The sequence below is a fragment of the Chlorocebus sabaeus genome, chromosome 11 (assembly GCF_047675955.1).
Source record: "Chlorocebus sabaeus isolate Y175 chromosome 11, mChlSab1.0.hap1, whole genome shotgun sequence".
NCBI lineage: Eukaryota > Metazoa > Chordata > Mammalia > Primates > Cercopithecidae > Chlorocebus > Chlorocebus sabaeus.
The window spans coordinates 40,924,164-40,943,064 of NC_132914.1; the positions used below are offsets into that span (position 1 = coordinate 40,924,164).

The 18,901-nt window shown below is 34.9% G+C and overlaps 1 protein-coding gene across 1 annotated transcript in view; it reads right to left on the bottom strand.

Annotated features, from left to right (window-relative positions):
* Nucleotides 1-18,901, bottom strand: part of ADAMTS20 (ADAM metallopeptidase with thrombospondin type 1 motif 20) — a 206,604-nt gene that overhangs the window by 68,730 nt on the left and 118,973 nt on the right. The window contains exons 23-28 of the mRNA XM_008002931.3: nucleotides 18,165-18,284; nucleotides 17,436-17,543; nucleotides 10,253-10,417; nucleotides 9,859-10,149; nucleotides 8,933-9,094; nucleotides 7,144-7,320 (exon numbers count right to left, since the gene is read on the bottom strand). Of these exons, the coding sequence (XP_008001122.3) occupies nucleotides 7,144-7,320; nucleotides 8,933-9,094; nucleotides 9,859-10,149; nucleotides 10,253-10,417; nucleotides 17,436-17,543; nucleotides 18,165-18,284 (1,023 nt within the window). The remainder of the gene's footprint in view (nucleotides 1-7,143; nucleotides 7,321-8,932; nucleotides 9,095-9,858; nucleotides 10,150-10,252; nucleotides 10,418-17,435; nucleotides 17,544-18,164; nucleotides 18,285-18,901) is intronic.

Below are 18,901 nucleotides of genomic sequence, written 5' to 3' on the forward strand. Positions count from 1 at the left end.
CAATGGCGCGATCTTGGTTCACTGCAACCTCTGCCTCCCGGGTTCAAGCGATTCTCCTGTCTCAGCCTCCCGAGTAGCTGGGATTACAGGCACACGCCACCATGCCCAGCTAATTTTTGTATTTTTAGTAGAAACAGGGTTTCACCATGTTGGCCCAGATGGTCTCAGTCTACTGACCTCGTGATCCGCCCGCCTAGGCATCCCAAAGTGCTGGGATTACAGGCATGAGCCACTGCGCCCGGCCTCCCCTAGTGCATATTTTTAAAACTTTGAAGCAAAAATTTCAGAAACAATATGCCACTTGTATATTTTTAAAATGTTGAAACAAACATTTCTAATCTGTTTAAATGGCTTCCAAATATTCCAAAGTTTCATTGAGTTTTAAAGCTTCTTGTTAAAATATTAAGCTACAGCTTCTTTTAGTAGTACTTAAAGAACTGAATGACATGGAAAACAGAAATTTGAGAAACAAATTTCAATTTTTTTCCAATAATTTTTTATACTGGATTTGAAGTCAATTACTGGCATATATCAGGAGCATTCAGTGATAAACTTTGTTATTTGGAGGTATTTTGTGAGGTATATTTTTCAGCTAAAGAAGTTATTGAAACCATATATTGAAATAAACCATATTTTAAAACTGCTATAGCACAGTGTTGAACCAACATTTTCAAAATTAACAAAACATTCTACTACTTTTAAAAAAATTAAATGGTTAGAACAGTTGTGAGAGAAAAGTTACCATTCACAAAATAAAAATTATATTTAACATTAATTATTCAACTTACCCTTTTAAATTTACACTTGTATATCTTCTATAAGTCACATAATCATATGTTAGTTTATGTGTGCAATGTATGCCTATATAATACATATATATAAGGGCATATGCTCAAAATGTTCTGAGAATGATAAATATGATCAAAAAATTAAAAATCAAATGACTTAAAAATGTTTATTCCTAATAAGGAATAAACATAAGAAAGTTAATGTCTGAGTGATGTGATAATGTAGAAATTAAAATATGATTTTCTCAAACTATTGGAAGGTAACACACAAAGGTTCTATAACAAAAATTTGGGATATCTAAATGCACTAATATTAAGAATGCTTATATATTTTTTATAAACAGCCTCAATATATAGCACATAGATATTGTAGAACACTAAGAACAATTTCTTGAGATTCTTAAACATTCCTGAAGCATTATGCCTGAAAAATAGGAGAACTGCCATGGAAACATGGACACTTTCACTTTCTTTAACATGGAAACATACAGAAAAAAACATGGCCTCTAATCATTTCATATTGAGAGTTTTTAGGGTTATTTTATACTGTACATTCCAACTTCACTCAACATTATAACACACACACACACACACACACACACACAGTCTCCTCTTTTATGATCTCACCATTAATTAGAGTATCCACTTAAATTTTTCCCAGGCCATACATTTCAAATCTGCAGGGCCCAATTTTGTCTTCAAAATTATTTTCCGAACATCGTATCTAGGACAAACTACACATCCATCTACATCCCCTTCTTTGGTGACAGATGAAATCCACATGTGCAGAAAAGGTAAATGCTGCAATTATGCAAAATATTATTCTTTTATCGTAGGGAATTAGAACACTGCTTCTCTCTTGTCAGGTTATGACAGAATAGCCTACTAGTTTAGGCTTTGTAGAAGGAACAGTTGCCGAATTATTTTATTGTTAAATACAATCTTCATTACTAATTATTGGATTATCTCAAACTAGTAAGCCCCAAATATTATGGGTCTTCAGTATGATAAATCACATGGCTGTTACTGAAATGTGTTAGGAATCTCACCCTGCATTCTGACCATCTGTGTATTAATTACACGCATTACTAAACTGCAAACACCTAGTCCACAGTGCCTGGTTTATTTCTAGTGACCATTACAATGTCTAATATGTAGTAGATACTCATACTTTTGGGGAGAATCAACGAGTGTATTTTAGAAAGATACAGTAGAAAACATAATAAATGGAGAAATACTACATAATATTGTTATGGGAAGTGTATTATAAAATTTATTTTTTAAATAGATTTCTAACCTGTTTACTACACTTATGTATCTTTTTCAAATTTAAGGAAACAATTACTATAAATGTTTTCACTGAACACTTTACAAAGTCAACATAAAGAAGTGGCAGTTTCTTGAAACAATTTGCCTACACATTACCAGGCTCCTGCTGGCCTTAGGAGCAGTAGAGGCAGTTTCTTGCTGAGTGCATCTCTCTTAAATGGGAGCTACAGGGGGAGTCAGAGCCCAACACCCTTTGCTCAGACCCTCAGTGCTCTTTTCAAACAGACAAACGTGAGATTTACTGGTGTTTGCTGCTACTACATGCTCATTTCTTCCCCTTCTTCTTCTTTTTTTTTTTTTTTTTTTTTTTTTTTTGGAGACAGGGTCTCGCTCTGTCACCCAGGCTGGGGTGCAGTGGCACCATCTCGGCTCACTGTAACTTCCACCTCCCAGGTTCAAGTGATTCTTCTGCCTCAGCCTCCAGAGTAACTGGGATTACAGGCGCCCGCCACCATGCCCAGGTAATTTTTATATTTTTAGGAGAGACGGGGGTTTCACCATGTTAGTTGGGCTGGTCTCGAACTCCTGGCCTCAAGTGATCCACCCACCTTGGCCTCCCAAAGTGCTGAGATTACAGGCATGAGCTACCACGCCCAGTTTACACGATCATTTCTGACGGTGCTTCTATTTGTTGCATTCCATTATATCATATAATAGATTTAGTACAGTATATATTTTTTTCTGCACAATGTTTCAGAAGGACTTTTTTAAAGAAGAAACACCAAGTGAATGCACCAGAATTTAGGGTTCAAGTAGCAAGCTTTCATTAAAACAAAACAAAAAAAAAACTTTCTCATGTTTTTATGTGAGGAGAAACAATCTTTAAGGCAAAAAGAAAAAATATATATATTCTCTTCACTACTGTTGGACAGTCATCATTCCCAAAGCACACTGGAATACATTCTATTTGTTTATCAAATATTATTTCATTCTATGTCAGGAATAAAAACATTCCAAGAAAATAAATAACTTCTAAAATGAAACTTAGTGAGAAAATATGTTGATTAATATAAATTTACTTAAAGAGCATTTGCTAGTTGAATTATGTTACACGTAATGTTGCTTACTATATATGAATGAGAAAAGTAAAACTTTTACTCACCCTTTAAAGACTACTTTGGTCATAAGCATATCTATTTTTAACTTATTAAATAAATTTGCTTACATCATTAATTTGTATTCATTGTTTATAATATATGAAAAGAAAATTTATAAAAACTTCACAGTATTTAAAAATTGACAGCTAACAAATAAGTCTTATACTTTTAAATCTCAGTGTTACTTTCTAACAGGAATATTATGTAAAAAATACAGTAGCTTATACATAAACTAAATACAATTATGAAAACATATACTATTCAACAATTAAATGTTTAATAAGAGAAATTAACAGTTTGTTATTTCAGGAAAACACCATCAAAAGAAAGGAGGCATTCCTTATATTAATAATACAAGATGTGTTCAGTGACTTAGAACATTTTAAGTGCAAGGAGTAAAAATACAACATACATATGAATGACATAAAGCACAAAGCCACAATACTCATTAATAAACGGGTTAAAATACAATCATTTCACGCTGACTAATCACCAAAAATATAGCCATTGAATTAACAAAGGTTAAATTTATTTATTCCTTTTTTTATTACAGCACAAGACTTTCTACAACATGAAGAAAATTTAAATGTATCTTTAAACTTTCTAATAATAATTTAAATAATTTAACATTTCACATTTCATTTGCTTTAAAATGAAACATGTTTCTGAGATTTAATGTCACTCACTCATACACACACACATGAGTGCATACACACTCCTAATTTTCTACTTAGTCAATAGGATCTGCTGAAGTTAAAGTTATCCATGAAAGAATATTACTCTGGTATGCTAATAAGGTATTCTGAAGTTTGTCTAATATGCACCAACACTGAAAGAGGTAAAATGTTATATTTGGTATTGACAACAAAACTTCAGACCTCCTAAACCCATTTAATATAAAAGGCTAATTTAACAAATAAATATGCTTCATATAATAAAAGAAATCCAGTCAATCTAATAATATGTAAGTACTTCATACATATAAAAAAGTAAATAACTATGTTTGTAAGAATTCTATACAAACATTTATTGTGATTTTTAAAACTTCAATATATTCAACTTATCAAAAAAATAAAAATATTACATTTCTTCATAGTGCCAAGACTGAATTATTCAATGAACTCCTTTTGGGATATACATGTAAGAAACACTAAAGAATTCTGCACATCTGCCTTACTATTTGGGCAATCTGTGATTATTGTTTTCTTGGTCATTTGTTTTTGTGAGGTTGAAAAGTCATCTATATACAGGACTTTAATGAACATTCATATTTTTCACTTGTGACATAATTTACATACAAAAAATAGCATAAAAAAAATATACTGGAATATGGTATTAGATACATTTACATAAACATTGCATGAATATCACAGTGGATATGTAGAGAAGGTTGATAAACCTTAAAATGTAAAATATCAAAGGATCAAAAATATCTAAAACTGACCTGGAATGAATTATTTGTAATTTTAATATTCTATAAATCTAAGTAGATTTTTATGTTAAACTTAAAAGCATTATAATGTCTATTAAATAGAACAGGGCTCAGCAAACTCTTCCTAGAAAAAGCCAGATAGTAAATATTTCAGGCTTTGTGGGTTACAGAGTTTCCATTGCAACTAATCGATGCTACTGCTATAGTACAAAACCAGCCATAGATAACACATAAACAAATGAGCATGACTGTGTTCCAATAGAATTTATTTACAAAAATAGGCAACAGGCCAGTTTGGTCCATGGACCATAGTTTGTTGACCTCTAAAACAGAGAATCTGACTCAAAAACACTTAATTTTAATTGTTTCAATACCTAGTATAAAGCATGAGACCTGAGTAAATGTTTAATGCTTCGTGAATTAAAAGAATGAATGGGTAGGGAAAATAAAATATCTGTGCTCAGAAACAAATGCCATTACAATTCAGTCTCATTAGTGGTTAGGATTCTGCTTTCCTAATTGGGAAAAAATTCCAAGAAAGTAATCCATAGCCTTCTTAAGAACTAGGCTTGCAAACTATAACCAATAAAATGAAAGAAGATGCAATAGAGACATAGTAAGCAGAAAGTGGATTTCCAATCTAACATAGCTAATAAAAAATATATTTTTATGGTGAGTTCTTACAGTATTTCAAATCTCCCAAAGTAAACTGTAAACTCCATAAGGACAAGAAATATGTTCCAATTATCTCTGGATCACAGTGCCTAGTATATACGAGATGGTCGGTAATGACAGTTATTAAATACATATGTGAGTGCTTTCCATGGCAAAATATGTTTTTCATTAGATCCCACAAGATGAGGGTCCTCTGAGGCAGCAATTTTACTTTAAGATCCTCCTATAAAGTTAAAATGTTCTGTTGTTTAACATCATCAGTCACACTTTGACTATAAAGATGAATTTCAGCCTGAACCAGAGCTTGACCTACTCTTCAAAAAACATGACTTGAAACTTGGGTTTGCATCTTATTATAAAGATGCTTGAGTAGGGCAAAACAAAACAAGTGCAGGCATCAAGTGTTGGTTACAAAACTGGAGTTATAACTAATTTTCAAATAAAGAATCACTTAGCTTTATACATTTAATTACAAATAGATTATAAACTCAAATCAGTTTTTCACTTAACGGAAATGTACTTGGTCATTCACGATTTAAAAGATCAATGGTAATCAAAATGCCTATTTCAATATAGTTATATATTAATTACTCCTCAAAAAAAGATATTTGAAGATCACTAAAGAATCATTCACAAACAAAGCTTATGAGTTTTGTCTATGGCTCCAATAAAAACTCAAAAAATTAAAATATTCCCAAACCACAGTAACTCCACAAAGTGGGAGAAATGCATAATCATATAAATTATTACATAAATTAAACTTTTGCATGACATATGTAAAAAACTGTAAACAAGTTACGTTGTGGAAGTAAATTTCTCTACTTTTTTAAACATAATATTTTCACATTTCCAAACAAAATAGTAAGTCAGATAATGACAAAACACAAGTTTTAAAGAATACTATTTGGCTTTTGGATCAGTTATGGATATCAACAGATGAAAGCCACACATAATTATATGCTTAAACAAGACACAGCCTTAATTTGCCATTTTTACAAGCACAACGTCAACATTATATATAAATGTAAATAATATAATATTCCTGATTAATTGACAGCAAACCAAAGATAAAATGGAGAAAAATATTTCCATTAGAACAGTGGTATGGTCCAAAGTTCACATATTAAAAAATAAATATATAAAATACCATTATATATGTTACACTACTTGAAATTAAATGGATTCCTCTTCCAAATACAAAATTTCAAAACACAGACCAAGAGAGTCAATGATCTACTCTACAAAGAAATCAGAGAAGATAAGGTGTATGCATTCCACAATTTATAAAGAGAATAAATTAAAGCAAAAGAGACAAAATAAAGCAAAACAAAACAAAAAAGATTAAGAATATTATCATACCATACACAGCATGGAATACCATGCAGCCGTAATAAGGAATTATATCATGTCCTTTGCAGGGACATGGATAGAATTAGACGCCATTATCCTCAGCAAACTAATACAGGAACAGAAAGCCAAACACTGCATGTTCTCACTTATAAGTGGGAGCTGAATGATGAGAACACATGGCCACATGATGGGGAACAACACGCTGAGGCCTGTTGGGGAAGGAGTGTGGGGGCCAGGGAGAACATCAGAAAGAATAGCTAATGGATGCTGGGCTTAATACCTAGGTGACAGGATAATCTGTGCAGCAAACCACCATGGCCCACATTTACCTATGTAACAAACTTGCACATCCTACACATGTAGCCCTGAATGTAAAATAAAAGTTGAGGAAAAGAAAAAAAAAATGAACTCTCCCTCACTCAGACTCAAACTTTAAAGTATGACATGTTAACAAGCAAGAATACTATCATACCGATGTCCATGGTTCCTGATGCCATGACACATCAACAGGGCAAGCATGCATATGACACTGTATTACACTAGGTGGCTTGTTTACGATTTCACAGTTGTGATCTTCTAATATTTGGCCATTGGGAAATTGACATATTACAAGTCTTGATTTTATTCCTCCTCCACATGTTTGTGAACACTAAAAACAAGAATAGGAAAATTCAAAACTATGTTGTTTTAAAGAGAATAATGTATTGCTTCATTCAATGTTTAAACATAATCAGTAATTATGTTTACTCTAGTAATGTTACTTTAGTAATGGTAGAGTTTAAGTTTATAATTACTTCATAATTACCAACATTTCTCCCTAGATAAAAAAAAAATCAAAGTTTCAATTCCATGACTTTAAAAGTTGACTAGATTTTGAGGATTAGTATCATAATATATTTCAATAAGATATCCAGGACCTGTAAGATACTGTTGGCAGGTCAAGCCAGAATCAAAATTTATTTATCTAAGTAATGAGCATTAAGTACATAATGTACAATATCCAATCAACAGGTTACTAAGTAACCATGAAAGCTATTAATAATAAGGTATGTCTAATTTTATAAACATGAAATGTTCAGTATATATAATATAAAAACAGCAAGTAATAAAACAGCTGTATAATATGAACCAATTTCTAAAACTCATGTAGAACAAAAGCCTGGCAGGAAATATACCAAATTTTGTTAAAAGTTTGTATTTATATTTGTACATATAATTTGAATTTTCAAAACGAGTGCATGCAAACTCAGAAACAGAGGTTACTTTCGTTTTGGAAAATAGTAAAAGTGTATCTTAAAAATGTGCTTGATATGTATTAGCAGCTGGTATGAGTGTACTTTAAAAACATGGCTTCAAACCCCCAGTGAACAGAAATTATGTGTTAAAAATCATTAAGCAAAAATATTTGATTAATTTAATTAGGTCATTCATTTTAATTTTCCAAAGCTAATAGAAATACTGGCTTCTTATTTGTTCCCATTCCACATTATGAAGGAGGTTAGTATTAAAATTGACTTTAAAAAATTATCTTTTTATTTCCAGTGCCTAGAGAGTGCAAGTGCGTGAAGCAAGTGCTCAATAACTGCCAACTATCTGGCTTAAAGAAAAAGATTTGCCAAATGCATAACTTAGTAATAGGATTAAACATGGTTTATATTTTATTCTAGTTTTCTATTTTTATATCAACCTAATTGTCTAAGAAATTAAGAGAATAAACCAATTTTAGAAAGATACTAGTAGTTCAAAGACATATTGCCTAGCATATTAGATTCTGTTGAATAATCTAGAATATGCATTTTTTAAATCATGAATGAGTGACCTAAACCATGACAGAACATCTATTAAAAGAACATGGCTTAATTACTCAATTAAAAAAAAAATCTAGTCAGCAGAATCACTTGAGGCCAGGAGTTCGAGACCAGCCTGGGCAACATGGTGAAATTCCCATCTCTATTAAAAATAAAAAAAATAGCCAGGCATGGTGGCACACACCTGTAGCCTTAGCTACTTGGGAGGCTGAGGTGGGAAGAGTGCTTGAGCCCAGGAGGTGGAGATTGCAGTGAGTCGAGATCACGACACTGCATTCCAGCCTGGGCAACACAGTGAGACTCTGTCTCAAAAAAAATAAATAAATAAAAATTAAAAAAATCTTTTTCTACATAGTATAGTGAAATAAGATGATCAAACAGTATAGGATGCTTTTTACTTTTGGTCTTCAGAGATGTAATAATCTCACAAGTTTAGAAAATACTATGACTTACTTCTCCCCAATTTCCGTAGTTCCACTGTGGACAAGGCCCTGGACCACAGTGCTGTAACTCTGGAGGCTTGGAGGCTGCATCGCAGTAACTAGCACTTTGTCCATTTTCATCCTGGCAGACCACAGCCCTACGCTGAAGTCCTCCAGAACAACTGCTAGAGCACTGACAAGAATAAAACACAAAATATGCACAAACTGCGGATTCCACATCATTAATTTACATGGTTAAAAAAAAATCAGGATTGACTCAATCAAAATCAAACTCTACATTAGAATCTCCTTCATTGGAATCACAATTTGAATCGAGAAATCTGTCAAAACACTTGAGTTTTACTGGGAGCTTCATTAGAATTTGTGGATGAAAAGGTGGGACTTTCAAGTTTGCATTAGGAAACAATTTTCACTTTTATCATAAGTGTTAAGTAAAAAATTGAAGTTTTGAGGTCTCACTAGGAATGAATAAAAGACAGCATTAAATTACTTAACTTTACACTGGTGTTTTTCTTCATTTTGTATTATTAATTTCATGTACAATATGAACTATAATTATACCATGTGTAGTTTGTCATGATTTTACACCAACTTATTGTATTGCTATCATAATACTTTTGGGGTTTAGGTTTATCCATAAACATTTATAGTCATACCCCTTAAAGGGTATTCTTTTGTTTTTATTATAATGAATTCTAATCAGATTGTTTTACAGTACATTCCTCTGTAATCATAACAACATTTTAGTGCATAATTCAATAAGAACTCTAGCATTTGTAACAAGCATCAAAAACGCTTAATCCTTTTAATATTTAAATTATTGATCTTCAAATAAATTTAGCATTTAAAGTACTGATGGCATCATATACATATCTGTTAAAAGGATGTAATATAACAAAATTATAGAATTAATATAATTCAATAAAAATGGCTTACCGATCCCCACGGTCCGGTTCTCCACTGGTTTCCTCTGACTGATGGATGGACCACCTGATTTTCATTATCTTCAAGTTTGTGAGTTAATGGCAAATTTGTGCTTAGATAATAGCTTGGTTGCACAGCAGAACTAGGAAAGTGGCTGTGTGCAGGCGGACAGGCTGCTAGGCTACATTCCTGTTCCATCAAAGGGCGAACTTCAGGATCACAGTAATTCTCATCAATTGGCTGATGGTAGTTCATGCATAAAACTTGTCGAGTTGTTTTTCCATGGCCACAGGAAGCTGAACACTGATCAAAAATTTAGCCAAGGGTAATATACAACATTAATTTATATTTAGTATCAAATATATTTAAATTTTTCATTTTCTTTTGTGCTCATAAGAATACTTACGGGTGACCAATCCCCTGCTTGCCACTCTCCACAAGGGGTAAAACAGTCCCATATTTCAGCAGGTTGGGGTATGTGGGCACAATATGATTCATCTGCTATTCTATCGAGAGCATCACGACAGCTTACATAGCGGGCTTGAGTACCTCTTCCACAAGATACAGAGCACTTTTTAAGAAATCAAATTGTATCCAGGCATTACACAGTAGTACATCACCCATGTCCCTTATACATAGCTGTTACTCACATTTCTAAAACATCCAGTTTCTTGAGAAAATTTAAATTATTATAGATAGTATCACCTGACATCACTTCTGAGTCAAATAAAGATGGGGTACTGAATATTCCAATCAGTTTAGATCACAAATTTCACAAATAATGTATAATAATTCAATAATACATAAATATAATGATTTAAAATGATGCTTAGTTATTTGCTAAAATTAAGATACTGAAAATATTTTAGGTACTAGAATCTTACAATATCAATAAAAATAATTTTGATATCTAACATCTATTACTAAGTAACAGATAGATATAATTCCATAATTAAAATACTCAGAGAACATGTGAAGCTTAAAAATACACATTCTTTAAGATTTTAGCAATGTATACTCCATATATATGAAAGCTTTCCATGTAGAAAAACAACATGAAAATGTTTGTAGTTTAAATAAACACTGATAAAGCGTAATACTATATCTGCTTCTCATAACAACCTGTGACATAATTATTATTATTATTCCCATTTTGAATATTAGAAAATAGACTCAGATGGGTCCCTGAGCAAGTTGGCCGAATAGGAACAGCTCCAGCCTCCAGCTCCCAGAGCAAGCGACACAGAAGATGGGCAATTTCTGCATTTTCAACTGAGGTATCAAGTTCATCTCACTGGGGAGTGCCGGACAAGTGGTGCTGGTCAGCTGGTGCAGCCTGACCAGCAAGAGCTGAAGCAGGGAGAGGCATCCCCTCACCTGGGAAGCGCAAGGGGGAAGGGAATCCCTTTTCCTAACCAAGGGAAACTGAGACACACAACACGTGGAAAATCGGGTAACTCCCACCCTAATACTGCACTTTACCAAGGGTATTAGCAAACGGCACACTAGGAGATTATATCCCACACCTGGCCCGGAGGGTCCCATGCCCACAGAGCCTCCCTCATTGCTAGCACAGCAGTCTGAGATCTACCTGCAAGGCAGCAGCAAGGCTGGGGGAGGGGCGCCCTCTATTGCTGAGGCTTAAGTAGGTAAACAAAGCCACCAGGAAGCTCGAACTGGGTGGAGCCCACCACAGCTCAAAGAGGCCTGCCTGCCTCTGTAGACTCCACCTCTGGGGACAGGGCATAGATAAACAAAAAGCAGCAGAAACCTCTGCAGATGCAAATGAACCTGTCTGGCAGCTTTGAAGAGAGCAGTGGGTCTCCCAGCATGGAGGTTGAGATCTGAGAACAGACAGACTGCATGCTCAAGTGAGTAACCTAACTTGAGTAACCTAACTGGGAGACATCCCCCACTAGGTGCAGACTGACACTTTACACCTCACATGGCTGGGCACACCTCTGAAACGAAGTTTCCAGAGCAAGAATCAGACAGCAACACTTACTGTTCAGCAATATTCTATCTTTTGCAGCCTCTGCTGCTGATAGCCAGGCAAACAGGGTCTGGAGTGGACCTCAAGCAAACTCCAACAGACCTGCAGCTGAGGGTCCTGACTGTTAGAAGGAAAACTAACAAATAGAAAGGACTTACCCACACCAAAACCCCGTCAGTACATCACCATCATCAAAGACCAAAGGCAGATAAAACCACAAAGATGGGGAAAAAGCAGTGCAGAAAAGCTGGAAATTCAAAAAATCAGAGCACATCTCCCCCTGCAAAGGAACACAGCTCATTGCCAGCAACAGATCAAAGATGGATGGAGAATGACTTTGACGAGTTGAGAGAAGAAGGCTTTGGTTGATCAAACTTCTCAGAGGTAAAGGAGGAACTATGTACCCAGCGTAAAGAAACTAAAAATCTTGAATGAAGAATGGAAGAATGGATAACTAGAATAATCAATGCAGAGAAGGCCATAAACGAACTGATAGAGATAAAAACCATGACACGAGAATTACATGACAAATGCACAAGCTTCAATAACCAACTCGATCAACTGGAAGAAAGAGTATCAATGATTGAAGATCAAATGAATGAAATGAAGCGAGAAGAGAAGTCTAGAGAAAAAAGAGGAAAAATAAATTAACAAACCCTCCAAGAAATAATGGGATTATGTGAAAAGACCAAATCTACGTCTGATTGGTGTGCCTGAAAGTGAGGGGGAAAATGGAACCAAGTTGGAAAACACTCTGCAGGATATCATCCAGGAGAACTTCCCCAACCTAGCAAGGCAGGCCAACATTTAAATTCAGGAAGTACAGAGAACGCCACAAAGATACTCCTTGAGAAGACCAACTCCAAGACACATAATTGCCAGATTCACCAAAGTTGAAATGAAGGAAAAAATCTTAAGGGCAGCCAGAGAGAAAGGTCGGGTTACACACAAAGGGAAGCCCATCAGACTAACAGCAGATCTCTTGGCAGAAACTCTCCAAGCCAGAAGAGAGCGGGGATCAATATTCAACATTCTTAAAGAAGAGAATTTTCAACCCAGAATTTCATATCTAGCCAAACTAAGTTTCATAAGTGAAGGAGAAATAAAATCCTTTACAGACAAGCAAATGCTTAGAGATTTTGTCACGACCAGGCCTGCCCTACAACAGACCCTGAAGGAATCACTAAACATGGAAAGGAACAACCAGTACCAGCCATTGCAAAAACATGGGAAAATGTAAAGACCATCGATGCTAGGAAGAAACTGCATCAACTAAAGTGCAAAATAACCAGCTAATATCACAATGACAGGATCAAGTTCACACATAACAATATTAACCTTAAATGTAAATGGACTAAATGGTCCAATTAAAAGATATAGACTGACAAATTGGATAGAGTCAAGACCCATCAGTTTGCTGTATTCAGGAGACCCATCTCACATGCAGAGACATGCATAGGCTCAAAATAAAGGGATGGAGGAAGATCTACCAAGCAAATGGAAAACAAAATAAAGCAGGGGTTGCAATACTAGTCTCTGATAAAACAGACTTTAAACCATCAAAGATCAAAAGAGACAAAGAAGGCCATTACATAATGGTAAAGGGATCAATTCAACAGGAAGAGCTAACTATCCTAAATATATATGCACCCAATACAGGAGCACCCAGATTCATAAAGCAAGTCCTTAGAGACTTACAAAGAGACTTAGATTCCCATAATATAATAATGGGAGACTTCAACACCCCACTGTCAACATTAGACAGATCAACGAGACAGAAAGTTAACAAGGATATCCAGGAATTGAACTCAACTCTGCACCAAGCGGACCTAATAGACATCTACAGAACTCTCCACCCCAAATCAACAGAATATACATTCTTCTCAGCACCACATCGCACTTACTTCAAAATTGACCACATAGTTGGAAGTAAAGCACTCCTCAGCAAATGTACAAGAACAGAAATTATAACAAACTGTCTCTCAGACCACAGTGCAATCAAACTGGAACTCAGGAATAAGAAACTCAATCAAAACCGCTCAACTACATGGAAACTGAACAACCTGCTCCTGAATGACTACTGGGTACATAATGAAATGAAGGCAGAAATAAAGATGTTCTTTGAAACCAATGAGAACAAAGATACAACATACCAGAATCTCTGGGACACATTTAAAGCAGTGTGTAGAGGGAAATTTATAGCACTAAATGCCCACAAGAGAAAGCAGGAAAGATCTAAAATTGACACTCTAACATCGCAATTAAAAGAACTAGAGAAGCAAGAGCAAACACATTCAAAAGCTAGCAGAAGGCAAGAAATAACTAAGATCAGAGCAGAACTGAAGGAGATAGAGACACAAAAAACTCTCCAAAAAATCAATGAATCCAGGAGTTGGTTTTTTGAAAAGATCAACAAAATTGATAGACCGCTAGCAAGACTAATAAAGAAGAAAAGAGAGAAGAATCAAATAGACACAATAAAAAATGATAAAGGGGATATCACCACCGACCCCACCGAAATACTAACTACCATCAAAGAATACTATAAACACCTCTATGTAAATAAATTAGAAAACCTAGAAGAAATGGATAATTTCCTGGACACTTACACTCTCCCAAGACTAAACCAGGAAGAAACTGAATCCCTGAATAGACCAATAGCAGGCTCTGGAATTGAGGCAATAGTTAATAACCTACTAACCAAAAGAGTCCGGGACCAGACGGATTCAAAGTCGAATTCTACCAGAGGTACAAGGAGGAGCTGGTACCATTCTTTCTGAAACTATTCCAATCAATAGAAAAAGAGAGAATCCTCCCTAACTCATTTTATGAGGCCAACATCATCCTGATACCAAAGCCTGGCAGAGACACAACAAAAAAAGGGAATTTTAGACCAATATCCCTGATGAACATTGATGCAAAAATCCTCAATAAAATACTGGCAAGCCGAATCCAGCAGCACATCAAAAAGCTTATCCACCATGATCAAGTGGGCTTCATCCCTGGGATGCAAGGCTGGCTCAACATATGCAAATCAATAAACGTAATCCAGCATATAAACAGAACCAAAGACAAAAACCACATGATTATCTCAATAGATGCAGAAAAGGTCTTTGACAAAATTCAACAGCCCTTCATGCTAAAAACTCTCAATAAATTTGGTATTGATGGAACGTATCTCAAAATAATAAGAGCTATTTATGACAAACCCACAGCCAATATCATACTGAATGGGCAAAAACTGGAAAAATTCCCTTTGAAAACAGGCACAAGACAGGGATGCCCCCTCTCACCACTCCTATTCAACATAGTGTTGGAAGTTCTGGCTAGGGCAATCAGGCAAGAGAAAGAAATCAAGGGGATTCAGTTAGGAAAAGAAGAAGTCAAATTGTCCCTCTTTGCAGATGACATGACTGTATATTTAGAAAACCCCATTGTCTCAGCCCAAAATCTCCTTAAGCTGATAAGCAACTTCAGCAAAGTCTCAGGATACAAAATCAATGTGCAAAAATCACAAGCATTCTTACACACCAGTAACAGACAAACAGAGAGCCAAATCGGGAATGAACTCCCATTCACAATAGCTTCAAAGAGAATAAACTACCTAGGAATCCAACTTACAAGGGATGTAAAGGACCTCTTCAAGGACAACTACAAACCACTGCTCAGTGAAATAAAAGAGGATACAAACAAATGGAAGAACATACCATGCTCATGGATAGGAAGAATCAATATTGTGAAAATGGCCTTACTGCCCAAGGTAATTTATAGATTCAATGCCATCCCCATCAAGCTACCAATGACTTTTTTCACAGAATTGGAAAAATCTGCTTTGAAGTTCATATGGAACCAAAAAAGAGCCCGCATCTCCAAGACAATCCTAAGTCAAAAGAACAAAGCTGGAGGCAACACGCTACCTGACTTCAAACTATACTACAAGGCTGCAGTAACCAAAACAGCATGGGACTGGTACCAAAACAGAGATATAGACCAATGGAACAGAACAGAGTCCTCAGAAATAATACCACACATCTACAGCCATCTGATCTTTGACAAACCTGAGAGAAACAAGAAATGGGGAAAGGATTCCCTATTTAATAAATGGTGCTGGGAAAATTGGCTAGCCATAAGTAGAAAGCTGAAACTGGATCCTTTCCTTACTTCTTATATGAAAATTAATTCAAGATGGATTAGAGACTTAAATGTTAGACCTAATATCATAAAAATTCTAGAAGAAAAGGTAGGTAATACCATTCAAGACATAGGCATGGGCAAGGACTTCATATCTAAAACACCAAAAGCAACAGCAACAAAAGTCAAAATTGACAAATGGGATCTCATTAAACTAAAGAGCTTCTGCACAGCAAAAGAAACTACCATCAGAGTGAACAGGCAATCTACAGAATGGGAGAACATTTTTGCAATCCACTCATCTGACAAAGGGCTAATATCCAGAACCTACAAAGAACTCAAACAAATTTACAAGAAAAAAAACAAACAAACAACCCCATCAAAAAGTGTGCAAAGAATATGAACAGATATTTCTCAAAAGAAGACATTCACACAGCCAACAGACACAAAAAATGCTCATCATCACTGACCATCAGAGAAACGCAAATCAAAACCACAATGAGATACCATCTCACACCACTTAGAATGGTGATCATTAAAAAGTCAGGAAACAACAGGTGCTGGAGAGGATGTGGAGAAATAGGAAAACTCTTACACTGTTGGTGGGAATGTAAACTAGTTCAACCATTGTGGAAAACAGTATGGCGATTTCTCAAGGATCTAGAACTAGAAATACTGTGTGACCCTGCCATCCCATTACTGGGTATATACCCAAAGAATTATAAGTCATGCTGCTATAAAGATACATGCACACGTATGTTTATTGCGGTGCTATTCACAATAGCAAAGACTTGGAATCAACCCAAATGCCCATCAGTGACAGACTGGATTAAGAAAATGTGGCACATATACACCATGGAATACTATGCAGCCATAAAAAAGGATGAGTTTGTGTCCTTTGTAGGGACATGGGTGCAGCTGGAAACCATCATTCTCAGCAAACTACTGCAAGAACAGAAAACCAAAGATCGCATGTTCTCACTCATAGGTGGGAATTGAACAATGAGATCACTTGGACACAGGAAGGAGAACATCACACACAGGGGCCTATTGTGGGGAGGGAGAAGGAGGGAGGGATTGCATTGGGAGTTATACCTGATGTAAATGACGAGTTGATGGGTGCTGACGAGTTGATGGGTGCAGCACACCAACATGGCACAAGTATACATATGTAACAAACCTGTACGTTGTACACATATACCCTAGAACTTATAGTATGATAATAAAAAAAAAAAAAGAAAATAGACTCAGAAAACTTCAATTTCTTGTCCAGAGACACAGAGTTCTTGAAAGGCAAAGGACTTAGCCATTAATTCCTAATTCTAAACCCTATACTTCTTTGATACCATCAAAATACCTGAGAATAAATGTATACATTAATTTGTGAAATCTCTAGCAACCATTTTGTTGATGTCTAAAAACCTCCATAATAGAAACACTGTATCTATTAAAGAAATTCACTTACTGGGGTCCAAGAACCATGTCGCCATTGTGGCATCTTTTCTATGAGAGCAGTTGGTAATGAAGTGGTCTTAAGTTTAGAAATAAATGGGCAAGGTGTAAGTACACAGTTCTGTTCAGAAGAAAAATGGATATCGTAAAACATTAATTAATGACTGATTTGTATAAAATCTAATACTTCATTTCTTCTGTATGTCTCAAGAACAGCTCTATACTAAATTACAAATTGGTAATATGAATGTTTTCATCTTCAAAAGCACTAACTACAGTACTGTCAAGTATCCGTAGTGGATAATGACTGAATCCTAAAGTTTGGACCATTCTGTCTGATGGCTGAAAAAGAAAAGAGCATCAGTCCTTTAAAAATACTGCTCAGCTGAAACATTTTGAATGGACACAGAACTCTACCTTAAAAAGCACAATATACTTTAGGAGTTCATGATATTTATAATAATAGATATACTCCTTCTTCAGTTCAAAGAACTGAAATTCACAAGTTAAATGAGTGAGCCCTCAGCAGATAAAGAGTAAAAAAAAAATTTCATTAATAAAGCTACAAAGCTGGCAAAACCAAGAACAACAAATTCTATTTTTTTTCTCTCTCTCTCTCACATACACGTTTTTAAGGCATACAAGTTTAAGTGGAAAAAAATAAGTAAAGAAATAATTTTAACACATCAACAATCTTTCTGTCTTGTAAATCTTTTTGTTTGTAAACCATGATTCTTTTTACCTGTCTGTCGCTGGGGCGACTAGCTTCATGGCATTCTGTGTCTTCTAACACTGCACTAACTAGCTCATTGACACATTTAACATCTCGCATCTGATACCCATGTCCACATGTGGTTGTGCACTGAAAGAAGAATATAAATAGATATTTAAAAAACATTGTTTTCCTAAAGTTACATAAACTTCTATTTTCTTAACTAATACCCTGTTAATAATATACTTCCGATAATCTTTTTATCAGTCCTTTATTTCAGATTTAAGACTTAAAAAGAGCAAAGTCAATAAATATGCATATTTATTCAAATTCAGTAAATGCCAATCAAATATTGAAGTTAACCAAACTGTACAACAATTAATGTATCCTAAAATGTTGTCATATAAAAATATAAATAGAGGCCTGATATTTTAGAAACAGTCAATATGATTTAAGGAAACTAAATACTTTTCAAACACCACCTAGGGTATGCATGTCATTTAATATACTAAGTAAATTTTAAAGAGACAAAGAAGGAATAGCATATGATAAAGTTAAAGGTAAAATGAGAGAAGGCTTCCTGTCAATTGTAGTAACCTCTGCAGAATAATAAGCTACTCCATCCTCATCCAGCCTGATCATTGCTCATCCTGCAGACTCCTAGCTGTCTGTTCAGCAAAACATCTAAACAATGCCTATCCTAAAAACAATAAAGATATCAATGCAGACACAGAGATGAAAATATTTATAATCTAAATAAAGCTGAT